Source organism: Rutidosis leptorrhynchoides, chromosome 10 (assembly GCF_046630445.1).
Source record: "Rutidosis leptorrhynchoides isolate AG116_Rl617_1_P2 chromosome 10, CSIRO_AGI_Rlap_v1, whole genome shotgun sequence".
NCBI lineage: Eukaryota > Viridiplantae > Streptophyta > Magnoliopsida > Asterales > Asteraceae > Rutidosis > Rutidosis leptorrhynchoides.
In genome coordinates this window covers 44,179,660-44,206,574 of record NC_092342.1, presented here as the reverse complement: position 1 = coordinate 44,206,574, position 26,915 = coordinate 44,179,660, and the positions used below count along the sequence as shown (strand labels likewise).

Genomic DNA, 26,915 nt, shown 5'->3' with positions numbered 1-26,915 from the left:
TTCGAATGTCGTTCGAAATAACTCGTAACTGAAAACGGGTGTTACACATCGACTTTCGAACTATCATCGGATAGTTCAGCGTCTTCAAAATTATTTTACGTGAAACCAATGCACCTTGAGAAGTTGATCATGTTTTCCATTTATTTTGCTTGAAAGTTTCAACAATGGATTCTGTATTTCAGCAAACAATGGTTACACATTTAGTTTATGAAGTAAATATTGAATTGTATTGAAATGTAAAGTAATAGTATTATATGATACTGAATTGCACATGTATTAATCAACTTCAAAGGGAATAAAAACATAGTTACTACTTATAAAGAACAAGACTTTTAATAAAAATTAAAAAGCCAATGTATTCAGTTAAAAGCTATTATATAATCTAATATTAATCCAAAAACATTGCTATTATAATAAATAACTACCATAGTTGTTTGAATCTTCAAGTCATTACATGTGTTGAAATTCAATCTATTATTTATGTGACAGAAGAGGTCTTTACTTGTATTTAGGGTGCACATTTTTTTGTTTCTTTTAAATTCTTTACTAAAATATCTTATTTTTATAATCTATAGCAAAATCACTTAGTGATCTAGTTCTAAAGGGCAATATTCAATGTGTTTCCATACTAATTATAAGCAATATCATTGGTGTTTGGATCATACTTCCATTTGTACATTTTAAAAATTCTATTTATTTAGGTCTAAGTAGATAACACAAACTGATTTAAGTGTGAAATACAATTTGTTTACTTATAAGTATTAATAACAATTTTGTCAGTATAAAGCTTAAGTAATTTTTTTTTATTTTTTAAATTTAAAATGCACAATACAAATAGTTCGCATATAAACCCTAAGTATCATCACTGTTTGAATTCTTCTCCTAAATAAAGAATATATACACATGCAATATGGTACTTAACAGATGATATTAAGTTTAATGTGTGTAACACCATTTACAGCATCACATCTTCATGTGTGAAGTTGTGACTTGAAAATTAGATACTAATTAGTCATTTAAAAGTGAGATTAAATAGATTTATGAGCAAATAAACAACATACATCCATATAAAGTGTAGATCCATTGGTTGATTTTAACCTTCTTTGAATAAAAACCTTTGATGAAAACCCTAATCCTAATGTAGCGTTTTCAGGGCCGGTCCTGAGAATTTGGATGCCCGGTGCGCCCATTTCAAAAAAATGCCCCCGCCCCCCCTAAAAAAAATTAATAACACAACACAAAAATTTTAGGGGTTTGGAACCTAGTCAAGCTAGGTGGCTCTTCCCCACGCCGATTTTTATTTAATAAATACAAATCAAATATACATCTTCGGAACCACAAATCACCTAAAATGATGTCTGCGTGCATTTTTTGATGCAAAAAGTTCGATCATTTTATTATAATCTACATTTGATAGAAACCTATTTTCGATACTTAAAATTGCTAACCCATTTAACCGTTCTTGACTCACTGTATTTCGTAAATAAGACTTCAACAACTTCAGTTTTGAAAAACTTCATTCAGCAGATGCTACGGTGACTGGTACGGTTAGCAAGATCTTGTATGCAATTATTACATTTGGAAAAATATCCATCTTCTTTGTAAACTCCATAATATCAAGTGACGTCCAAGGCCTGTCTCCCTCATATGCTACTTTCGGCAACATTTTCTGCAAAGATTGTAACTCCATAAACAAATCATGTCCATCAATATCCGAATCTTTATCATATGTCAAAGCAGTTTCAAGATTCAAACAACTTATTTTCAAGAGGTCATCATCTAAGTAATATAACTTTGATGCATCAAACATGAAACCAAAAATGGATACAAATTTTTTCATTTGTTCAAATCTAGTATTTAATTGTGAAAGAGCCATATCAACTAAAACAAGAAAGTAATCAGTTTTAAACTTTTCTTTAGCAGATTGTTGTTCTCTTTCGGTATTTGGAATCTCATCAAATTATTTTTTTCTACAAGAAACACGTTTAACAGGAAATTCAGGTTCAACATCAATGGTTTCTGCAATTTTTTTAGCTTCAATAATAGCTTTTTCAAATCCAGTTTCCCTATAGCTATCAAAAAAAGTAATCAATCCATCCAAACATTGAATCGCAACATCAAGAAGCATATCCTTTGATTGAAATTTTTTACTAATTAAATTTATTTTAAATAAAACCTCATACCAAATAACCAAACTTATAATAAATTCAAAACTTGAAAATTCACCATCTATCAATGATTTCGCATCTCTACACACTTTTCCATCTTCACATACTTCGGATAATTGTATTAAAGCTTCTTTTATCTGAGGTATTTGAGTTATTATAGCTTTTACACTTTCTACATGACTTTCCCAACGAGTAGCAGACAATGATTTTAAAGTCAAATCGTCAATATATTTAAGTAAAACAGTCCACCATTTTGTAGAATTAGAAAACACGTTATATATTGTTTGACAAGTTCCAAAAAAAGTTTTTGCTTTATGACAAGAATTTGCCATATCACATAACACTAAATTTAGACAATGACAACCACATGGCACATAAAAAGCTCTAGGATTAATTTCAAGTAATCTTGTACTAACACCTGAATGTTTTCCTTTCATGTTTGATCCATTATCGCATCCTTGTCCTCTTACATATTTAATATCTAAATCTAGTGTTTTCAAAACCTCTTGTAATACTTTGAAAAGACCTAAACCTGTTGTATCTTCTACGACTAAAAACTCTAAAAAAACTCTTCTACTTTTATTGGTGAGCTGGATACATCAACACATCTTACTATTAAAGTCATTTGTTCCTTGTGACTTACATCGGGAGTGCAATCGAGAATTATCGAAAAATATTTTGATTCTTTAATTTTTTTTAATTATTGTATTTTTTTACCTCGGTTGCTAACATTTCAATTAATTCATTTTGAATTTTATGGCTAAGATAATGATAATGAATTTCTTTGTTTTCAATTCTACGAAAATGTTGTTTCATTACAGGATCAAACTCGGCAATCATTTGAAGTATTCCTAAAAAGTTTCCATTAGAATTTTCATAGAGCTTTTCATTTTTACCACGAAACGGCAAATTATATTGTGCTAGACATTTAACAGTAGCAATTATTCTAACTAAAACTTCTTTCCAATGATCGGTATCTTTTTTAATAAGTTCTTGTAACTCTTTATCAATTGTTTGATTCATATTCAACCTCAACCGCAACTCAGCCCAAGTTCTTAAATTAATCATATGTTCGGAACTATTTTCATGTTTCTTTAATCTTTCACTAAGATGCCCCCAATCGTTTAATCCATCCTTTCCTAAGTGACTTTTACATATCGCAGTCTTAAATAACTTACAACAAAAACAAAATACTTTATCAAGCTCTTTTGAATAAACTAACCAAATTCTATCAATTGAGTCATTATTTTTATAATATGAATCGGAGAAGTGTCTACCTAATTTATCTTCTGGATAAATTAAATTAGTTTCTCTATCAGGCCATTTACTTGCAAGTAAATCTTTCATTGTAGAACTTAAACCATCCCAAACTCTCACATCAAAAACATTGCAACTAAATCTATTATCACAAGAACTATCATGACATTCATTATTTTCTTTAATAGGATTTTGATTTTCATTATCTCCAAATGTTCCATTGTGTTCGTTTTCATTTTTGTTTCCGTTTCATTTTCATCTACATTATTCTCTTCAACACAATTTTCACAACCGTCATTTACTTCAACATCATTTACTTCAATTATATTTTCTTCAACTAAATTTGCATTACCACTAGCATTACTTTGAGGTTTAATCAAAAACTTATTCAAAGATCCTTGTAAAGATTGAATAAATTCTTGTTGAACTCATCACCAATGCATAGTGTTTCGATAATTGTAAACTAATCTAAGAGATGATCAAGGAAACAAACAAACATGATTTCGTCATCTTTGATTGGAAGGTAGTTGAGAGGATTTTCTTAATAAATTAATTGTCAAAGGTGGAGAGATTTTTTCCTTCTGAATATATATTATATGCTTGTTCTTTATTTTACCGCCATTTTATATTGGGTCGGATAAAATTCTTTTATAAGAAACAGAATATGAGTTGGGCTTCAATTTGGTTAGTCATAAATTTAGTAACAACATGCTTTTAGTTAGGCTTCGATTTGGGCTTGGATAACGTAACCATTATATCTGTCAACAACTTTTTTGACTGTTGTAATTCTAAATATTCATTGTGATAATAATTTGTAAGAAAATATATACAACACAACCTAAAAAACTATAAAATCATAAATATTGAATGATCAATAACTAAGAATTATTTTTATTATTGTTGTATTTGCATTATTATTTATCAATGAATTCAATAAATCTATAGAAGAAAATCCTTATAATAAACAAAAGTTTAAAGTTTATTTAATAAATTAAATATGAAGAATAATACAATAAATTTATGAAGTGGTTACATTTTTTAAAAGTTAAAAATTTAACAATGAAAATATAACATAAAAAATAGTTATATAAATTAAATGAATTTTCTTGATTTGTTGAAGTACTTGAAGGTCATTAAATCAAGAATGGTCGATGGATATCTCAAATCTTTGTTGTTTCCTTCCACATATTTGACAATGTAGTTAATCTTTTGAGGTAATCATGAATTGTAAATAATACCATAATTCTTTGCCTTTTGAGGTAATCAACCTAAAATGAATGAACACATTTTATATGTTATAAAATACATAAATTTGTAATAATATAAATTTTTTTAGAAATTGTATGAAGTTAATATTTAATATATCTGATCCATAAAGTTGTGCATAATATTAAGTTTTCCCACTAAAAATGACATGCAATTGTGATAGTTTGTCGTTGCCGCTTCGTCTCATTTATTCACTAATTTCTTTCACTGTTAAAGAATTTGATATTGTGTCTTCTAAATTTTTAAAGTTTGTAGTAAGTGCAATCTCTTCGTTTGTAACTACACTTGTTAAAGATTTCATTTTTCCAACTTGATGTCCCAAAACTTCAATATGATTGTTGATTAGCTGTGACACTAAATATTAAGTTAGTTTTTGTTATTGTAACCCCTAAACACTAAACCATAAACCATAAAGACAAAACCCTAAACCCTATATCTAAACCCTAAACTCTAAACACTACACACTAAACAGTAAACCCTAAACCCACACTAAACCCTAAACCCTATACACTAAAGCCTAAACCATAAACACTAAACCCTAAATCCTATGTACTAAACTCTAAACCCTAAATCCTAAACCGTAAATCAACTCAAAACCCTTAACCACCAACCCTTTACCTTACACACTAAACCCTAAACCCTAACCTAAACCTTAAAGACTCTAAACCCTAAAATATAAACCCTAAACCCTAGAATCTAAATTCTAAACCCTAAAACCTAAACCCTAAATCTAAACCAAAACCCTAAATATTGTAATACATTAATTTTAATGATAACACAAATCAATAATATAACATTTTAAATGTTTAAAAATATAAATAAAAAACCAACATTAGACATTGTAATAGCCTCATTAAACAACATTTCCTTTTCACAAATCGAATATGTTGTATCCTGATTATCAGATTCTTTAGTAGATTCGTATGACAGTTCATTGTCAACTTTTATTTTCTTCGATACATGCAAGTTTTCTTGATTGTCTGAAGTTACAGAAGTTGTGACATGTCTTTCAGTCAAGTTTGAATCATACACCATCATTTGAAAATGCTTTTCATTAATAAAAGGTTACACAAGTATGTTAAAACGATGCATATCGAGATCTTTAACAACTTTAGTCCAACCATTTGAAAACCATTTGTCTATACCATCATCCTCAATTTGTAGGTTTGCATTGCAACTTGTGGGTGTGCTGATGACGACTTCATCATTTATTTCACCAGTTTCATATATTGCCATGACCCACTTATTTGGTAGTAGCTGCATATAACAAACAATTGTGTCAAATTAATAGATACTAAATATATTTATACATAGAAGTTGACAATTATTTCATATGTATATTCACAAACCATCCTTTTTAGTTTATGTCTATGAACCACTTCATGAACCTAGGATGTCTATTATTCGGAAGATTCTTTTGACATATTATACACATTGTGCAAAGTTGTGCACATTGTTATCCATGATCAGTAATGAATAAAGAAAAGAAAAGGGCCAATTGTGACTTACTCTTCAAAAAGAGGTGAAAGCAAGCCACAAAAATCCAATCCGACCAAGCCCCATGGCACAATACTATGAAGAACAAAGAAGATTAATATAAGGTTTAAACTTGAAAAGAAGTAAAAAAATAAAGTTTAGAAGTTGAAATCACATCAATCTCCACTTGATAATTCAAAGTTTAGATATGTTAACTTCTTGTTAACATATCTAAGTGTACCACAAAGGTTAGTCATCAATAACCATCACGCTACCATCTATTATTTATTTAAGAGCCAGGATATTTTCAAAGAGCCCAAAATACAAAGGCAATAACCCAAATACAGAAGTTCAAACAAACATAATCTATACAAACAAAGGCTATCAGACCCTAAATCAATCAACACTGAAATGATTATTAGCCCACTTCAAGTTCCATAACCCTGCAACTTTAACAACAACAACCGAATTCTTGACAGTAAGATTAAGCAGCTTCAAACGAATATAGTTCTGAATATCTTCACCCACTATTCTTGCTAATTTCTTCTTTTTCTAAATAATCTTGAATTCCTTTCTTGCCATAGAAAATATACACAAGCTGCTAACAGAAGCCGATTAACAACATTCCATATATTCTTTGTAAATGGATACACTGCCATTCTTTGAACAATGCTATCCAAGTCATTAGGCAATCCTCTAAAAATCGACTTAGATTTTAGATCCTTCCATATACAGTTACTATAATCACATTGGAAAAATAGATGATTAACTGAATAATTGGTTTTTTCAAATAATGGACATGTCAACTGAATTTGAGGCATCCAAATCATCATTCTATCTTGAGTATTAAGCCTGTGGAGGAGCTAACCACATAGTAAAAGCATGTTTTGGTTCAAATCCCTTACACCATATAACATGGTGCCACACAACCTTATTTATATTACTTTTCAAGTCACTCCATACTGGCTGAGTAGAGTAATTAACAACACTGCCACTATTAGTTTTCCATTTATAACTGCCATTTTCATCAATAACATGATCCTGAATCTTATGTCTTAAATCCAAGATACATTTCCAACCCCAACTGTCATTACACTTATATTCAGCATCCCAAATATTACCACCTTTTAATTTTTCCATATTGACCCATTTACTCCTGTCACACCCCCAAGTAGGGCATGGGGTATTTGTGACTAATTATATCAAATCACAGTTGTATAAACGAGAACGACTCTATATGAGACGTTTTATTGAGTTTTGCAGAGGAAGATAAATAGATTACATTGTATTTAGAGCATTAAGTGTTTTTAAATGAATTGGTAAGTAATGCATGAAGACTCCAAGCATGGCAAGAAATCATCATCAAAGCAGCAGATATACAGCGGAAGCAAATTTAAGTACCTGAGAATAAACATGCTTAAAAAGTCAACACGAGGTTGAGTGAGTTCATAGGTTTATCATAAATTAATAGTTCAGTATAGCATTAAACCACAAGATTTCAGTTTAAAGTTGATTAATACCAAATATATCAATCGAAAGAGTTGTTGTTTGTAATATCGCGACTAAACAAAAGTTACCCCGTGACACCTTGTACTGTCAGTGTCGTTGAATCATTATTATGTATCCAAAGACCAACGGTCAAATGGACAGAGACATCACTCTCAGTAGCGCTACTCACAATAACTAAGCTTGCATCTTATACCTCAGCAATTAATGATATTACGGCAGGAATTTAGCATGACAAAGCACGTATATAGCATAAAAGTTTGAGTACTTGTGTCTAACGTGTAAAACAGTTATAAAAGTTGCGCATGTATTCTCAGCCCAAAAATATATATAAAAAGGGAGCTATGAAAACTCACGATACGATACGATAGTTTGTAGTAAATATGCATAGGATGGCACTGAACAAGTACAGAGTTGACCTCGGATTCACGAACCTATATCAAGTATATATATTAACACATATACTTGTAATCGAATAAGTTTATATATATTATTTCAATTGTTATATATTTCTATATATATACTTTTATATATATTCTATATATAAGTATTTATTCGATAAAATGATATTAATAATGATAATGAATAAAGAGTTGTATTATTTGTAACAATAATAATACTATTAATTAGATTTAATAAGAAGTTGAAAATAATTATCATTAGTCACTTTGTTAGTCAAAATGATAAAAGTGATAATAATAATAATAATAATAATAATAATAATAATAATAATAATAATAATAATAATAATAATAATCATAATAATAATAATAATCATAATCTTAATAATGAAAATAATATTTAAAATGATAAAATTAATAATAATACAATAATAATACTATTAATAATAATAATATTAGATAATACTAATAATTTTTAAATGATAATTCTAGTAATAATAATGATAATATCATAAATTATGTTAATGATAATAATAATTAATAATGATAATTAATAATAATATAATAATAATAATAATAATAATAATAATAATAATAATAATAATAATAATAATAATAATAATAATAATAATAATAATAATAATAATAATAATAATAATAGTTAGAATGCTACCTTAAAAGCTTTTCTAAAAAATGCCACAAACCGGGCTCTAACCCGAGACCTCTCGCCGACACACAAACACCTTAACCATCAGACCATCTGCTGCTTTTCTGTTTTTAATTACCCCGATTTAAATTTATATCTTATATCTATCTGTCCCTTTACTTCCTCTTCTTCTTCACTTTAAATCGGCCAATTGATCAAAGTTCATAACAACAGATTTATTTATTTGGTTTTAGGATTTACAAACGAATAATGATTCATTAGTTGGGGTGCTTAACAAAAAAAAAAGTTGCTGCTGCTGTCGCAATGTTTTAAAAAAAAATTAATGATTTTGATTTGTAGGACGTTATAGACTATGATCACAACATGAAATAGGTTCTAAATACTTCGTATAAACTTTCTAAATACGGCAGGGTTTTTGAAAGGTGAAATAATTATCCTAATTTTCTTTCCCCAACCATCTATGCTTAACGAAAGACTCATCCAAAAACAGTCATTTTTTATAGTTGTTTGTTATTGTTAGTCTGAATGACTATAACAATGGTTAACAACCAAAACCAATTTTGAAGTGTAACGATTTCGTTATAGCTATGCTTAATTGATTTCAATAGAAGTTATGGTTTTCCATTTGTATGAAGTTGATGTTTCCATAACAATACTATTGTAGTATGTTTATATGTTTGTTCAAACATAAGATCATACATTTTAATTGTTTAGTTGATACTCGTTTATAATGATAATATCCGTAGCATATCAATATTACCATCATTGATCGATATGCATATCATAAATTTCAATTACATGCCAAACTATTCATTGGTTACAAGCTTCCATAAGTTATATGCTAAAGTATTTAATAATTACATACTTACGCAACAAAATAGAAAGAAACTAAATCCATAGATACATCATTCAACATATTCATTAACACTTCTGCACAAACTAATGGTAAACCTGTAGAATCAAAAGACTTTGATATCGAAACAAACTGTTACACCAGGTGAGTTCCATCTAAGACCATGATGAACCTGCGTTCGTCTCGCATGAACGCAATCAAACACTTGTATCAGTTTCAGGATCAAATTCTTCATCACTTTAATGTCCCAAGTAAATTAAACCTGAGCTGCTGTCATTTTCATTATTTTCGTCAATAGCGATGGGATTATTCTGATACTGGTAATGGACATCAATGTTGGTTTAGCCAGTGTGATCACCCGAACTTCCCAAGTTTCTAAAACTGAAATAAAAACGGGTATAGTAATATCAACATTATCATAATATTGAACGAAACATTGTAATTAGATATGATGTGTGTAGACAAAGGAAAATACCAGTTGATGCATATCAGTATCTGTAATGTGTTTGATGCAAGATGGAAAGCGCATGTATGGTGTCATTGTAAGTCGTTTAAGATGGGTTGATGCATTATTAGTATGTGCTAATTCATCTTCAAACTTGGTCAAGCACATTTCTTCATCATAAATCGTTAAATACCAATAAGCTTGTTGTATTACAGTGAAGCAAATGAAATTACCATGTTTTAAATTTAATTGCTACATTCCTCTTTTTCACTGTTTTCTTAAACTGTTCACGCACAAAATGTTTGGAAAGTTGTTGTAGATTAATCATTCAACAAAATAACGTTGATCAATATGTAAACTTTGAAGTTGAAGTACTTAAACAAATGTATTAAGTGATAATTGTATTAAGTTTATAGAAATACCAATTGCTCTTTTTCTTTGGGAATGATATGAACAATTAAATATGATAGAGGGATGACAGTTTAGACCATATTGTCAAATTAATTGGGATTGGGTCAATTGAGTTATGTTTTTATCTAATATGGGTTGATTGGAGAAGTTTAATCTTAAATTAGTTTAATGGGTCAATTGGAACATAAGGGTAAAAAAAAACAGGAATCAAATGGGTTAAAAGATAGCCCAAATTGTACTTTAACTTTCAGCTTCATCAACATATCTCGCTCTCTAAACACTAAACTCTAAACCTAAACCCTAAATCTAAACCTTAAACATACTAAAACCTAAACTCTAAACTCTAAACCCTAAACCCTAAACGCTAAACAATAAATCCTAAAACCTAAACCCTATACCCTAAACCATAAATTCTAAAATCTAAACCCTAAACCCTAACATGTAAACCATAAACCCTAAACACTAAATCATAAATACTATACACTAAACTCTAAACCCTAAAACCACCCCTAAACCATAAAGCACCCACCCTTTACCCTACAAACTAAACCCTAAACACTAAATTCTAAACTTCTAACCTTAAATTCAAAAATCTAAACCCTTAGCCCTAAACCCTAAACCATATACCCTAAACCCTATACACTAAACCATAAACCCTAAACTAACCCTATACACTAAACCCTAAACCCTATATCTATACTCTAAACCATAAATTGTAAAAACAAAACCCTAAACCTAAACCCTATATCCTAAACCATAAACCATAAATTCTAAAATTTAAACCTTAAATCTTAAAGTCTAAACCATAAACCCTAAACACTAAACCCTATATCTAAACCCTAAACCCTAAACTAACCCTAAACCACCAACCCTTAACCTTACACACCAAACCCTAAACTCTAAAACTTAAACCCTATACCCTAAACCATAAATTCTAAAATCTAAAGCCTAAACTCTAAAACCTAAACCCTATACACTAAACCCTAAACCCTATATCTAAACCCTAAACTCTAAAACATAAACCCTAAACCCTATATTTAAACCATAAACCATAAAACCCTAAACAATAAACCTTAAAACCTAAACCCTAAACCATAAATTCTAAAACATAAACCCTAACCTGTAAACCATAAACCCTAACCCTATACACTAAATTCTAAACCCTAAAACCAACCCTAAACCACCCACCCTTTACCTTACACACTAAATCCTAAACACTAAACTCTAAACCTCAAACCCTAAACCCTATACACTAAACCCTAAACCTTAAATTCTAAAATCTAAAACCTTAGCCCTAAACCCTAAATCCTAAACCCTATACACTAAACCATAAACCCTAAACCTATATCCTAAACCATAAATTCTAAAATTTAAACCTTAAACCTTAAAGTCTAAACCATAAACCCTATACACTAAACTCTAAACCCAAAACCTAATATCTAAACCCTAAACCCTAAATCAACCCTAAACCCTAAACCACCAATCCTTAACCTTACACACTAAACCCTAAACCCTATACCAACCCTAAACCTTAAACAAGTGACCCTTTACCCTACACACTAAACCCTAAAACCTAAACTATAAACCCTAAACCCAAAACCTTAAATTCTAAAATTTAAACCCCAAACCCTAAACCCTATACACTCTACCATAAACCATAAACCCTAAACCATAAATCCTATACACTAAACCCTAAACCCTATATCTATACTCTAAACCATAAATTGTAAAAACTAAACCCTAAGCCCTAAACATTAAACACTAAACCATAAATTCTAAAATCACGTAATTCACTATTATACCCTTAATTATACTTAGAATAATAATATAAGTTCAACTCCCGGGTATAATTGTGAATTTATGAAACAAAATTGTAGATGGATCAAAAAAATGTTGTGGGAGAATCACCTCCCTGAAAGTACACCAGTACACCTGCACGTACGACAATCAAATGACATACGACAATCAAATGACAATAAAAAAAAGACACCATCTCCTCAGCACGAAAGGTTTTGACCACCTTTTTGTCAAACCTTTCTGATCATCCACTATGCTTTTTACATGGTTATAAATAGAATTATGAAGAATATTTTGATTGATGTAACAAAAAAGATAGTAAGTTTGCAAACAATCATAACTTACGCACTTCAGCATTCAATATTCAATTCATAGATTCAACACTCTGCTACTAACATCTAGATAAATAGAATTATGAAGAATGTAATGGAACTATATTACTACCTCCTGACCATAAGTAAGAAGAGGGATATCGGGATTCAAAGTAGCGCCATCCACCTCTGAAGGGGTGGCAAAGCCCGACGCATTAGATTGACCACGACGTATCATGAGGCCTCCCTCATGAACACCATGAGGATCTCTCCTCGAATAGTTTGCAAGATCAAATTCATTATCTGAATCATCAAATTCCTCCTCATCTTCATCACCATCAACTCTTGGACTCTCTAATCATGATCCAATATATTAAGTTCATTATTATATATTAAAATCTGAATTTAGTTGACCACAAAAAAATGATCTATACCTTCTATTCGTTTGTATGAGTTTTGCATTGTGGGCAAGATTGGTTACCCTCTCTTCTTTCATATTCATAAGGTGTACAATTACCCTTTGATAGACATGTATTTGGTATCGGTTCTATTTTTCGTATGCTTTTTTTTATGGTAAATGTCTATATATGGCATATGAAAAAGAAGCAGTTGATAATCACAGAAGAAGTATTAATCGCTAGTATAACTTTTCGTCTAGCAACATACAGCAGTACCCCGATTGTAGTTTGATCCGGGGGATTTATAGCTATCCATTTGCGATACACTTTAGCTTCGGTCACCTTTGATGTATCATAATGTTTCAAGTCAGCAAGTGATGTTATTTCCGTCATCCTGCAATAAAAGATACCAATTTTCATTAGTAGATAGTAAGAAAGTGTTGATACAGTTAACGAATGATATAGATGCTATGTTAATGTGATTGCCAAAGCTGTAAAAAAGAATGAAATAGCAATAACTATAAGAATCAAAGGTGGTTGTGGCTAAGATCAGGAGTTTGCACCCACAATAACAGCTCAATGCATCCAATTCGAGATAATGACTGAGAGTTCAATCATAAACATATGGAACCAGTTATACTTGAAGAACCTGAGTCTTTATGCTGATAGCAGTTCTTTAGCAAAGACTCGTTGGTAGAAGTGACCTACAATTAACAGCTATCTAAGTGCATACATGTACAAGTAGAGCCTATACATGCTAGCAAAACCTCGGTCCTTAAGCTTAAAGGTGCCAATACCAACCCTTTAACGGACCGATCCGGGATACGATTTTTATCTTAAGAATCAAACGCATAAGATAAGGATATTAGCTTAAAAATAAGGAGAGTTAAAAGATATCCAAAGTGTTTTTAAAGCATTAAAACTCCTATATAAATGTATTTAAGGAATTACTTCAATATTTATGTGACATGACATATGACATTATTTATGGTGTTTAATTAAGAGTAATGTTTATCAAACCAAATTAGTTGGAACACAATCTGTAATCCCAATATAGATTTAAAATGTATATTCAAGTTAAGCAAAATCAACTTAGCTTTAAAAGTACTAAAATGATTATTCCGTATAATCTTAGATTAGAAGCTACATAGAAAAGTGTTGGCAGCAACTACATACTTCACATAACCATGAAGATACCTGACAACACCTATGTATAGCACAAGCCACAAAGAGAATATATTATAGAAGTTTTAGTAAGATATGTTAATAACACAGTTATGATATTTTATAGGACTTACGTTGTTAGAGCTGTGACCATTTTCATGTGATGCCTACAGATTGGTGCAACGCCATATCAGGAAAGGAAAGAAAAATACAAATATAAGCCAACACAAACACCCGTTTACAACCAAGCGAGAAACTTATAGATACATACCATTTTCTTGGTTGTCTTCTCCCAAAGAACTTCGTCTCAGGCGACGGTTTACACACAATATTTAACTTTTACAAAATATTCTTGAATCCGAATAATATTCTCAATAAAGTACTGCTTCAATTCTCCTCGGTAATAGCAGGGTCAAGGTTGTCTACATAGACCTGCATCGGTAAACAATAATGCAAATTAGAAACACGATGGTTACAAAGCGAAATTTCATTAAGCATGTCACACAAAATTAACCAAATGTAACCGTAAGCATATCATTTTGTCAAGGTCACACGTCCAAACACCTACCCAATTTCCCGAACTTCAAGCAACTAATACACTATGGATATACCCATGCGCCTTATTGGCATAAAGTCCTTGTTAAATATACATCATATATAAATATTGGAGGTGCAAAACTTTGCAATAGATAAAACATACCTTGTTCAATTGTTAGGAAGACTATGTTTGTGTTGGTATACATCCTTTAATAGCTTTGCTGGTAAATGCAGTAAGCCATGGAAGCCAACCAACCGCCACGTGCTCTTTCAGTTGTTATTGGAATACTGCATGGGGCAGGGTTTGTCTCTTCTCTCGTGAACTATCAGACCGGTGTTTCAGGGCTGTTAAGAGGCTTATTAATAAACAATGCTCAACCATCAATATTATCTCATAAGGGTTTAAATGTATATGCTTCTTTTCCTAAAGATGTAACGTAATGCATATGTGATTCGGTTGAAGCTTTATAGCCATATCAGCCTTTTAGATTTTCTCTGTATCTTCAATGCTCACAAACACATCGTATAGTTTACAAAATTCAAAGCTCGGTTCCAATAATCAATTTCTTTGTCAAATATCACTAATAACAAGAAAATAATAACCACACTTTCGAATGGCTAAGGCAAGTAAGCACTTAACTTTTATTTGATACAGAAAAAATAACCTGAAGTTCTCTACTAATAGCCACAATTTCACATGGATTTGCATTAGACTTCTACAAAGATACTAAACACGTCAAGCAAAATAATATTAATATTGCACCCTTCATTATATCGAAACAAAGTTGATTAGGAAACATGTTGGCTGCTTGAAGCAAATATCTACATTCTTTTAACACAAATCAATACTTTTGAACTACATTCTTTTAAAAAATTCCCATTACTACAATCCATTGTCAAGTGCAACAGTAGATCGTAATGGTAAAATAACTGAAAGTTACGAAGGTGGAAAAAAATTAAATATTTACTAACTGTTAAGGCATAAGGAAAAAAAAATAGTACCTCATTGTGAACGATGGTTATATTTGAATTGAATACGGGTACGGAAGCATTTAGTATGACGTTGTACAAATTCTCAAAATGGAGCAACGGAAACACCATCTATAACTACGTATATTAACATAAGCTAAAGTGAAAAAAAAAAAAAAAAAAAAAAAAAAAAACTATATACCACATAACACAAATGTAAACAAAGGCCGCTAAAAAAAGTACCACTTGTAAGGCATCGCTCTTGATGTGGTAAGAGGTCAACCACACGTGGTGCTGCTCCTTATAGTAGACAATCATCATACCACATGGATCAACACTATATGCTTCTAAATCATCACAATCAACCCGCTTACGGGAGATTAGCATCCATATACTTATTGAAACTACTTTGACTAATACTACTTCCCATGTAGGCTTATGACAAGTGTTGAACTTACTGTCCAATTCTTTTATACGCATGATAAGAATAAAAGTCAATATTACATTTTTTGTTACTTACATTGCCAACAAATATAGACCTTGTATCTATCTCCTCATTATTGGCCCGAGTAGCAGCTGTAGCTGAAGGATCTGCAAAAAAAGGTTCTCCACCTTTATTTTACTACAAAATAAAGAAAACAAAGCAATACCCAAATTCGACTACCAAACGTTTGTATAAATTAACAATAATTTAATTAATTAATAACAATAAAAAGGGAAAAAAAAACCTTAAACAGCAGCAGTAGCGACACCCATTTCGTTTTCAACTTTTGCTTGCATTTCACGAACAGCGGCAACTGCTTCTTCCATATCTTTCACTCGTTTTTTCATCTCACTCTTCTCATCAGATTCATTAATGTTTGTCCCACGGTTGATAAATTTTCCATAGTTTACACATTATCATTCTTCTCATTAAGAATTTTGTATCATTCAACAGTTATATAAAAAATAGTAAGGTTAAATTAATTGAAAAAAATATAATTAAAGCCTACAATTACAAAATTACACAATTAAAGAGTGGTAAATAAAAAAGTTGAATAATTTTATTAAATCAAAAGATTTACCAGATTAATCAGCTGATTGCATGATCAAAAAGAATTCACTTTTGAATAGTAGTTTAACTTCATCACTTAATAACAATCATGATTCCTTATAACAATACTGTGATCATACATACAATTGATGAATTAAAACGAACTAATATTTACGGAAACATAATCGAATGTAAAAGCATATAGAAATTAAGAATCAGAAACCATGATTATCTAAAATAATATTTTAACTTTGGTTATGGTAAGTATACCTGATGTGGGTGTTTAAACAATACTCCATTTTTTTATGTTTATCAAAATATGATCCACGCGGCTTGTTGTTCACGCTTTGAATTGGATCGCTGTTTTTCCTCTTTTTAACCAGATTCGATTTGCATCATAGTTGCCCAGACATCGCCTACCTCTGCATCTAAGTTCACCAATTAGTTTTCTAATAAGAACCCTAATTTGTTGTTGAAAATTTTTATATTTTCTTGTTTATTTTGTCCCGTGAGTGTGTTTCTTTGATTAAGGGTATTTTAGGGATAAGTGTTTTAACAATTGATTTATTAGGTAATTTTTTTTAGTAAATAATTAAGGATCGTTAGATCAAGGGGTATTATAATGTAATTTTTTAATTTAACGATAATTAAAGAAGTTTTGAAAACATTTATTAGCTAATCGAGACTCTCTCTTTTAATGTATATAGTGATAGTGATATAGCATTTTAATCATGCTTAGGAGTTAAGACAAACTAATTGTAAAGTTCAAGAAAAATATAAGAAAACAAGTGTTGAATAAGAGATTGCAATTCAATCCAATTCAATTCACACAATTGCACATAGGTAATACACCTTTAAAGATCGAAATATATGATTCTTTTGAAAAACCAAAATCCAAATACTATGCAGATGTACTTCTTTCTAATGATGAAATTACATGATTGATCCCGAAGAAATCCTCAAGTTATATTGATGTGTGAAAACATGAATGAAAATAGCAGTATCACAGTAACGATGTTCCATATGTTGACAAAACCGACTTAAGTAAGATCATCTTCTTCTTCCTCCTTAGCCTTAAGCAGAAGCTTCACTCTCAACAGAAGGGTCGTCTTCCACTCATCCTACGCAACAAAATTACCAGAAAAAGAACAATTATAAATATCTTAATATGACATCATCAATATTTGGGAAGGGGTTAAAAAATGTTCAGGTTGAAACTGGTTATTTTTCTAGTGCGGGTTGTGCTACTTGGGTTGCAGAATCAATTGTGGTTCTCTTTTCATAAGCTAATGTGTTATCTTATTTACAGAAAGAATATATTTACGAACAATAATCTAAATGGTTAAACTTAAAAAGCCTATGACTTTTGTAACCATCAAATATACTTTGCACAACCCTCGACCCGTTTGACTCAATTGACACTTCCCCTTTCAGTGAAAAAAATTTCATTTCACCCGTTTGAAATACAACACATCCCACATCAACCCATTCATAATTAACGGGTTGTAATTATTACCTTATTCAAACAATAAGTCATTAACGGTACTTGTGTCAAACGAGCACCCACTTGAAAAAAAATAAAAATAAAAATAAAAGCTAAACAAGTAAATAATTACCAGCTTAGTCATGCTGTCAAATTCTTTGACAGCATCAGTAAACTTTGCAACATCTTCCTCATCCAGTGCAGCAGCTAAATCCTACAAAAGTAAAATAATTATAATTAAGTTACTTTCACCTTTTTATCCTACCGTTTAACGCCCATAGCTACTTATAAACTACATAAACTTGAAAAATTAATATGAAATGTTGTTCATAACATACTGCTAGTAATCTGTATTCACGGGTGGCTGAAAATGTTGGATCGAGTTCCTACAAAAAGCAAATGGCATTTTCACTCAATATAATAATAAGCAATCGTAAAGGTAGAGTTTTAATAAGAGTGAAGAATCAATACTTTACCTGATAACGTTCCAAAGCATTTGTGATTGGAACGACATCACCTTTACAGAGATGGCAAATGCCGGCATTAAGTAGATGTCCTCTAACACCATATTTTAGCAAGTTATTGTTGAGAGATTGTCGTGCAATATCTTCATAAATCTCTATAGCTTTCTGATACCTGGATTGATGTAATAATTTATCAATTTATAAAGTAGGATGTAAAACCTACTTGGACTTGAGGTAAATGTTAATTTTGACCCATTTACTTATGAACCGGTCATTTTTGGACATCTTATATCTCCATGGGCCAAATTCATGTTGTCCGGTTAACAACTTTCAGAAACACCCATTTAGATATGTGCCAAATAATGTATAAACTTTATATTCACACACATCTGTACTAATATGATCTTTTCTATATTCTATGTACTTGATTCATATTCATATTAATGTTATATTTTGAGAGTTAAATTTTAACAGTTGTATCATACAAAAAGAATATTATTTAATACATTCAAGATAAAGTACAATTTAAACATTTTAATTTAATACTCCATATGTTTACTTCATAACAAAAATTTATTATTTTGCTATTTGATTAAACTTTTTGCATTACCCTTCAGTAAACATCAACTATCTGCATCTTTAATAATCATTAGAACTTAGAAGATTATATTATCTTCATAATACAACTTATTCTGCCAGGTTAAGGCCCCAGTTAATAAGGTACTAATTAGCTATAATATGAATATATGATCGAGTCACCTGGCTTTGACTGTCTGCAGAAAAAGCATTTTTGATGACTGATCATTAACCATTAACCATATATAGTAAACCCCGTGAGGGATTTGGTCGTTTTGGCCAAAATCCCAAAGCCAAACAACAAGGGCAAAAAAATACAAACTCCCTCCCCAGAACTTTGAACAATATGCAATTTCAACCCCCGAAAGAGGGGTGTAAACCGTCAAATCGTCATTTTAATTAATAAACTCCACCCAAATTTTTAACGGAGCATATCTTCTCACTCGATGCGCGTTAAATTTTTCCGACGCCACCATTCAACTCGAAATAATCTCACGAACCCAACGCAACTAACTATACGCGAAACGGACATTTTTCAGAAAACAGACCATTATGTATACTAGGTACTAACCCGGTGTATCCAAACAGAACCGTAGCAAAATGTTTTTTACGTCAGCTATGATATGCAACCCGAAAGACCCCGCGGCATCGCGCGGGGTCACTTTTACTAGTTAAATATATAACCAGAGGTAATCCTCCTATAACCAAAAAAAAAAAAAGGTCATTTTTGTTCAAGTAATAGTGTTTCTGCAATTTGATCACAACGTTCCTATCATGATCCCAATTAACACATCAAAAGTGATTAAAAAAAAAAAATATACATATGAAGCCAATGGACAAAAGAAGTAGTTGCAGGCCAGACCAACTTGACCCAACCCCGTTTTGACCCATATGAAAATTGAACTGTTTCAACCAATCCATTATCCAAGCTGCTCATATTGCAACGTCTAGTAACACCTACAGTGAAGAAATAAACTTACTGTTCCAGCTGAGCTGAAAATTGTGCAATTTTCTGCTTGCATTGATTTGCAGAAGTTGTTACTTCTTCACCTTGGAAAAGATCAGCTGCTTTATCATAGTAAGAGATGGCCTGCTCTAAGTTCTGCTCCTGTTCATATAACTCAGCAATTTCCTATACACAACACATACACACACACACACACGTAAACATTATTAATAAACTGAAGTATTTCATATTTTATTTATTATTTATTTATAGTTCTTATAAAAAGAACTCAAAAGTCTTGATGAACTGATGTACCTTGCAATATCTTGCTGACATGCTGAGCCTACCAATTTCCATGAACAAATTTAGCGCTTGCTCTAGGCAGGAAATGCACTCTGTGTACATCAAACAATACCAAGAAAAAGGTTTTTAGGTAAACAATGGCATAGTGTAAAGAAGTATACATTTAATGACAAAAAGTCATAGAATATTGATGGTGTGTTATTACGGAATTAGGCAACACAACATGAATTTTAAAAATCGCAAAGCATGTTTGACCTCAGAAAAAGCCTCAATGATCATACCCTCGGATAACAAGTTCGTAAAAAGATAGTCGAGTAACTAAATATGTGAGAATAGTGAACTGAAACTGAAAGTACACTTACCCTTGGTGTTTGTTTTCTTGTATGAATGACCTGCATCAGCATAAGCATTAGCAGCTTCATGTTTGCTATCAGTCCCCTGTACAATATATACACAATTAACAAAGGCTAAAAGCAGGACAAGATGGACGAACAAACTATTCAGAGCATCATTAAGCACTCGCCTTTCAAAAAAATAAAAATAAAAAATAAAATAAACAAAAAAAAAAAAAACATTAAGCACTTACCTTCAAATGACACTGAGCCAACTTGACATACACGGCTCCAGCTTGGTCCCCTGACAAATTTTGTTTCAGATTAGCAGAAAAAGAAACAATTTTAATACTTGTATGTTTTATTGCATAAGATCTGTCAACAGTTTCGTGTAACAGGGGTAAATTGAAATGAAGAAGTAAAAATACAAATAGATCTTAGCAAAGGGCACTGCTAACATATTATTGAGAACCTATACTTACAAGATTTGGCAAGCTTGTAACAGTTGGCAGCTTTTTCATATAAGTCACTAGCATCTTCGTACTTAGATCCAAAGATTCCCCATCCACTAAGTTTCTTCTCAGCTTTCTTCTCAAACTCTAGACCTTTTGATATTTGATCAGACATTCTTCCCAAATCTAAAAATTTGCAAAAAAAAAGGCAATATTACAAGCATGAAATTACAATGACTGGACATCAGAACTTCAAGGCCATTTATACCTCAAACCATTAATTACACAAAATGAGATTAATTTTTAGGCGTGTAGACAAAGCATTAAAGATCTGCATATGCGCACATATACACACACATATATATACCTGAAAATAGAATAAATAAATGGTAAACAAATAAATGTATACATTATGTGACTACACTATGTTAACCATTTATTATAGATCAGTCTTCATTTTTTAGAGAAGGCTCGTGATTGGATATTGAACAAGTAAAAAAAACTGCCAACCTCCTAGTAAGACATGATTCACCTGGTAATAAGCATTACACGCCTCCAACTTTACATAGGTGTTGTTTGATTTTCAGCCTAACTTTACTTAGGTGTTGTTAATCTTATTATGTCTTATGTTTGCACGGCCACAGACGTTTTTACTGCAGACTGTTTGTTTTAATGAAGACATAAGATAAAATAATATCTAATTCTATCTGCAAGCTCTCGCAGACTTAGAAATATGCTTCTAAGTGTTGCAGACAGGATTAAGCAATTTTGCAGACAAATAAACAAACAGTCTTCAACGTTTAGCATACAACGCCTTAGTAATAAATAAAATCCAATAGGGCACATCAGTTAGACTATTAATAGATGCTTCAAGGTTTTTTAGCTCACAAAAGTTATTGTTATATACTTGTTTCAACTAGGCCTGGCAATCCAAACCCATATTAGGTTTATTAGGTATATTGGGCCTTATATTTTTACCTATTGGGTTTCCTTCTTTTTCAAATTAAAGTCATAATAGGTTTAATGGGCTTAAGAAAAAAAATACGCCAGCCATCAGTAGGTCAATTGGGTTTCTACTTTAACCTATTGGTTTTACTAGTGAGTTCCGGTTGGTTTGTCACCTCTTGGATTTACGGAGTATTGCTTTCCCAAAATCAAAAAATCCCAAGCCGATTCATGAATATGTAAGAAGAATCTATGAAAAATTGATTATCCAAGTGTTGATCGAAGGGTTTTTTCATCCGAATCTGCTGATCTTCTACAATTTCTCGCCAGGTAGGGTTTTAATCTTGAAACTATGTTAGGGTTTATCTCGATTTTTCATCCTACTGTTTGTACTTTATAGCTCTAATTTTACAAATTATGCTGTTTGTACTTTTATCTACTACTGTTATCGGCTCTAATTTTACAAATTTACATACTATGATTTAAAGATACCATTTTGGGGGTTGGTAAGTATAATTAATTTTACAAATTTTGCCATTTTGGGGTCAGGAAGTATACTTTAGGAGCAAAGGTAAGTTACAACTTACTGTGTTTTTGCCATTTTGGGGTCAGGAAGTATACTTTTGCTTTCTATTATCTAAAAGTATCAAATAAAATACAAGTATTTTGAAATATGTATGAACAGATGTATATATGCAGTTGAAAAACACATATCCTGAGAGGCTAAAAGATTCACATATGCATACCAAGTGTAGAAATACATATGTGTTTTTCAACTATTAGTACTTTCAAAAAAACCTTGTATCCAAGTATTTTGAAATATATATGCAGTTGAAAAACGCATATTTCTAGCTTCTTGTGGTTTTCTTAGGAGCAAATGTGTTTTCTTAAAAAATGATAGATATTCATCAGTACAGTAATGTAGTGACGTTACAAGCTTTGAGTTTTCCTACTTATAAGATATATTTTTATGGATTCACTGTATTTTAACTAATAAATGAGTAACTTATTGTCTTTTCTTTATTGTATTTGAAGAATCATGTCAGAGAATGTTCAAGATCAACCTATGAATGAAGGACCACTCGAAGAAGATGCAAGTTCATCTACAACGGGTCGACAACAACGTTCTCATGTATGGGACTATTTTGAAAAAGTACCTTTAGAGCCTGACGGAAAACAAAAGGCATCATGTACCGGTTGTGGGTTGTTGTTTAAGACCGAGCATGGAACTACTAATATGAAACGTCATATTTCTAAATGTTTTAAGCTGGATGATTCTGGTCCACTACAAAAGCGTATACGTTTAGATCAATCGGTCTACAGAGAAAAAGTGGCAATTTCAATTATTAAACATGGCTATCCATTTCGGTATGTTGAACACGAGGCAACACGAGATTTACATAGATTTTTACATCCGGATACAAAGACGATAACAAGAAACACAGCAAAGGATGATGTTCTGAAGATTTTTGAGAGGGAAAAAGCGATTCTTAAACGCAAGTTGGAGGGCATAGCTAGTAGAATATGTTTTACATCAGATTTGTGGACTTCAATTACATCCGATGGTTACATGTCGTTGACTGCTCATTATGTGGACGAAAGTTGAACTTTAAGGAAAAAGGTGTTGAATTTTCGATTTATACCCCCTCCGCATAGTGGTACCTTATTAGCAGAGAATATGGTTAACTTTTTAAAAGAGTGGGGTATTGAGAAAAAAGTTTTCACAATTACGTTGGACAACGCATCGTACAATACTAGTTTGATTGATTCACTGAAGGGTCATTTGGCATTAAATGACGGGTTGGTTTGTGGCGGTGACTTCATGCACATACGTTGTGGAGCACATGTGTTGAATCTGATTGTTCAGTCGGGATTGAAAGTTATTCAGAGTGCCACTGAAAAAGTTCGAGATTCGGTTAAATATGTTAGAGGAAGCGCGACTAGAAAATTTAAGTTTGCCGAATGCATTGAACATCTTTCATTACGGTGTGGTAGACATGTGCGTCAAGACGTAGTTACAAGATGGAATTCTACATATTTAATGCTTGATTGTGCGTTAGTCTATCGTCGGGCTTATGAGCGGTTGCAACTAGTAGATAAGGACTTCAAAACATGTCCAACACAAGAGGAGTGGACGAGAATTGAAGCAATCAAAGAGTTCTTGGAACCATTTTACGTCATCACAACATTGTTTTCCGGGAGTAATTATCCGACCTCTAACTTGTATTTTCATAATGTGTGGAAAATTCAACGTCGTATTCAAGAGGAGATGACAAATCCTGATCCAATTATAAGTGAGATGGCTTTTGAGATGAAATCGGAATTCGAAAAGTATTGGGAGAATTATAGTATGATATTGTCTTTTGCGATTATCTTGGATCCACGGTATAAGGTGAAGATCGTGGAGTATTGTTATGATAAACTTGGCATCCATGATATGGACCTAAAAGAAAAAGTGGACAATGTTGTAAACGGTTTAAAGAGATTATATAAGGAGTATGAGTTGTGTTCTAACATGGTGCGTGGTTCGAATTTAGGAAGAAGAAGCTCAAAAGCCGGTAAGGGTGATGATTTGGATGGATTTGATTCATATCAAAGTAGATTTAGCGAACAAGAGAATGAAAAATCTCAACTGGAGCAATACTTAGCTGAGGCTTTACTTGACAGAGACGAAGATATTGATATTTTACACTATTGGAGAAATAATCAAGGGAGGTATCCACAGTTAGCTCTTATGGCTCGTGACATATTGAGCATCCCAATCACTACTGTTGCTTCCGAGTCATCTTTTAGCATTGGCGTTCAAATCATAAGTAAATGTAGAAGTTCGCTAAAGTCGAAAAATGCTGAAGCTTTGTTATGCACTCGCGATTGGTTGTTCGAGTTCGATTTTGAAGGTAGTAAACTAATATATTTAAAAATTTTCTATCCATTAATCTTCATTTATTAATTCAAATCGTTTCTATTATTTATAGATGAAGACGAAGTAGAAGAAGAAGATCTAGTTGAGGATATTGAAGCGTTGATCCCGGTTGTTTGAAGTAGCATTATAGATTGGTCAGAACTGTTTAAAGTAGCATGATATGGAAGCGTTGATCCTAGCTCGTTGATATCGAAGCATCGATCTTTTGTTATTTATCTATTAAACTTGATTTTATGTTTGTTTATATCTATTTTTGCTTTTAAAACATGTTTTGATAGACTTCTTTTGAAACATGTGAGAACAGATTACTTCTTTTGAAATATGCTATATTAGGTTATTTTAATTATATTTGGTTGTTTAAAGTAGCATTAAAGCTTATACTGATGGTAAACCTCAATGAGGATAAAGTTGTTCTAAATAAGCTTCATAAATATATAACAATATAAAGTAGCATTTGGTAAACCTCAATTCAAAAAATTTTAAATGCAGTAATAAAGTTGTTTCATGAATTTTAAAGACTTCTAGCAAAAAAAAAAAAAAACAAAAACAAAAAAAAATTGGTCTCGACCTGACCTGACCCGTTTGACCCATTTGACCTGTTTAACCCATTTGACCTGCTAACTTATGACCTATTTGACCTGTTACCCAAACCAACCCAACCTGACCCGTTTGGACCTGTTTAAAATTTTTACCCGTTTGACCCATGACCCATTTCGACTCAACCATTTTGACCCGTTACCCAAACCGACCCAACCTGACCCGTTTGCCAGGCATAGTTTCAACCTTCTGTCCAACAGCAGTTGTGATAACCTAATGATCGCTTGATCCGCTCTAAATAGCCAAGCATGCAAAGGTTTAATCTTTTTAACAAAAATATTATTACCATCAATCTTAATGAACAGTCTCTTTTGAAATATCTTTATAGGAGGATTGGCCTGATAACAAAGCTTTCTGAAATCCTTTTATGCATCAACATAATTTAAACGAAGCATATTTTTTTCCGAACATTACCAGTTCAATCTAACTAATATGATAGCAACTATTATACTCCAAGCATGCACTTCAATGTTTCGAATTTAAATCAAAGTATTTATACGTTATGAAACTAAACAAGGGCTAAAGCATCAACATTCAACAGCATATAACATATAACTTTGTATACAAGTAAAATGATATGATATAACTGGTTTCTTAAATGTACTAATCATATATTCATATTAGATATTTTTGACAAAAGTATCATGCTAGATTTTAACAATTAATTAATCAAGTAAATCAAATCAATTTATGCAGTAGAAGTATCATTTTATGCTTCAAAATATGCACAAATCAACTACTTGTAATTAAACCCTAACATACGAACACCACAAAACAAAACAATATCCGAAATTTAAATTTAAATTTAAAAAATAAAATAATTTATTAATCAGATCGAAAATGAATCACAAAAAATACGTTAATCGAAGATGAACGCTCACTGATAATTGAAGTCGATGAAGATGATAATCGGATATAGTTTGAAATTATGTTTGCGATCGAAGATATGCGCGAAAGGTAGCGGCTGCTCGATTATGCCTTTGAAAAGTAATGAAATGAAAGATCTTGTTGCGAAGGAGATTGTTTAGGGTGTGTTTGAAAAGTAATGAAATAGCTTATTTTTTTTGTTAATTTTTAGAATTGTTTGGTAAACTAGCTGGAGCTTATTTTTCAGTTCATAAATTCTACTTTTTTCAATAAGCTACTAAAAGTAGCTTATTTTTTCAGAGCTTATAATTTTTATAAGCTCTACTTTTTTTCTCTACTAAACGAAGCTTATGATTTGGAGCTTATTA

The 26,915-nt window shown here is 31.4% G+C and overlaps 4 protein-coding genes across 8 annotated transcripts; 1 reads left to right on the top strand and 3 right to left on the bottom strand.

The window, feature by feature from the left end:
* Positions 1–1,516: 1,516 nt before the first annotated feature.
* LOC139870229 (uncharacterized) lies at positions 1,517–3,515 on the bottom strand. The gene is made up of 4 exons (XM_071858064.1): positions 2,886–3,515; positions 2,184–2,758; positions 1,975–2,066; positions 1,517–1,881 (listed from the first exon to the last, which is right to left on the bottom strand). Exons 1-4 carry the CDS (start codon positions 3,513–3,515, stop codon positions 1,517–1,519), a joined length of 1,662 nt encoding a protein of 553 aa, XP_071714165.1.
* Positions 3,516–12,588: 9,073 nt separating this feature from the next.
* On the bottom strand, positions 12,589–17,168 carry LOC139871888 (cellulose synthase A catalytic subunit 6 [UDP-forming]-like). Of its 4 annotated transcripts, XM_071859637.1 has the most exons (9): positions 16,930–17,168; positions 16,691–16,787; positions 16,355–16,531; positions 15,870–16,217; positions 15,660–15,764; positions 14,821–15,002; positions 14,392–14,552; positions 12,993–14,287; positions 12,589–12,912 (listed from the first exon to the last, which is right to left on the bottom strand). In XM_071859637.1, exons 8-9 carry the CDS (start codon positions 13,018–13,020, stop codon positions 12,680–12,682), a joined length of 261 nt encoding a protein of 86 aa, XP_071715738.1. In that variant the 5' UTR covers positions 13,021–14,287; positions 14,392–14,552; positions 14,821–15,002; positions 15,660–15,764; positions 15,870–16,217; positions 16,355–16,531; positions 16,691–16,787; positions 16,930–17,168; the 3' UTR covers positions 12,589–12,679. The 4 variants fall into 4 exon arrangements, 3 of the variants coding, with proteins under 3 accessions (XP_071715738.1, XP_071715739.1, XP_071715737.1); XR_011766799.1 differs by having other exon boundaries at positions 12,993–13,350; positions 13,524–14,287; positions 14,821–16,217; XM_071859638.1 differs by lacking the exon at positions 15,660–15,764 and having other exon boundaries at positions 16,147–16,217.
* A 299-nt stretch (positions 17,169–17,467) lies between these two features.
* Positions 17,468–26,700, bottom strand: LOC139869954 (alpha-soluble NSF attachment protein-like). 2 transcript variants are annotated; one of them, XM_071857802.1, is made up of 10 exons: positions 21,484–21,569; positions 21,246–21,401; positions 21,018–21,067; positions 20,794–20,869; positions 20,444–20,523; positions 20,163–20,314; positions 18,619–18,778; positions 18,481–18,528; positions 18,276–18,356; positions 17,468–17,780 (listed from the first exon to the last, which is right to left on the bottom strand). In XM_071857802.1, the coding sequence occupies exons 2-10, from the start codon at positions 21,388–21,390 to the stop codon at positions 17,700–17,702; spliced, it is 873 nt and encodes a 290-aa protein (XP_071713903.1). In that variant the 5' UTR covers positions 21,391–21,401; positions 21,484–21,569; the 3' UTR covers positions 17,468–17,699. The 2 variants fall into 2 exon arrangements, with proteins under 2 accessions (XP_071713903.1, XP_071713902.1); XM_071857801.1 differs by lacking the exon at positions 21,484–21,569 and adding an exon at positions 26,562–26,700 and having other exon boundaries at positions 17,469–17,780.
* Positions 23,839–24,994, top strand: LOC139870227 (zinc finger BED domain-containing protein RICESLEEPER 2-like). Its single transcript, XM_071858063.1, has 2 exons — positions 23,839–24,901; positions 24,984–24,994. Exons 1-2 carry the CDS (start codon positions 23,839–23,841, stop codon positions 24,992–24,994), a joined length of 1,074 nt encoding a protein of 357 aa, XP_071714164.1.
* Positions 26,701–26,915: the final 215 nt, after the last annotated feature.

Excerpts from the sequence above, each read along its gene's own strand:
- LOC139870229 (XM_071858064.1), bottom strand. The coding sequence starts at position 3,515 with ATGAAAGATTTACTTGCAAGTAAATGGCCTGATAGAGAAACTAATTTA. Across the intron at positions 2,759-2,885 it reads TTGAAATGTTAGCAACCGAG|CTCACCAATAAAAGTAGAAG; the intron begins GTAAAAAAATAC and ends TGATGTATCCAG. Across the intron at positions 1,882-1,974 it reads TCCTGTTAAACGTGTTTCTT|TTGATATGGCTCTTTCACAA; the intron begins GTAGAAAAAAAT and ends TTCTTGTTTTAG.
- LOC139871888 (XM_071859636.1), bottom strand. The coding sequence starts at position 13,020 with ATGCAAAACTCATACAAACGAATAGAAG. Across the intron at positions 12,913-12,992 it reads CTCATACAAACGAATAGAAG|AGAGTCCAAGAGTTGATGGT; the intron begins GTATAGATCATT and ends GATCATGATTAG.
- LOC139869954 (XM_071857801.1), bottom strand. The coding sequence starts at position 21,390 with ATGTCTGATCAAATATCAAAAGGTCTAGAGTTTGAGAAGAAAGCTGAG. Across the intron at positions 20,870-21,017 it reads TGGCTCAGTGTCATTTGAAG|GGGACTGATAGCAAACATGA; the intron begins GTAAGTGCTTAA and ends TATATTGTACAG. Across the intron at positions 18,779-20,162 it reads TTTTCAGCTCAGCTGGAACA|GTATCAGAAAGCTATAGAGA; the intron begins GTAAGTTTATTT and ends ACATCAATCCAG.
- LOC139870227 (XM_071858063.1), top strand. The coding sequence starts at position 23,839 with ATGGTTAACTTTTTAAAAGAGTGGGGTATTGAGAAAAAAGTTTTCACA.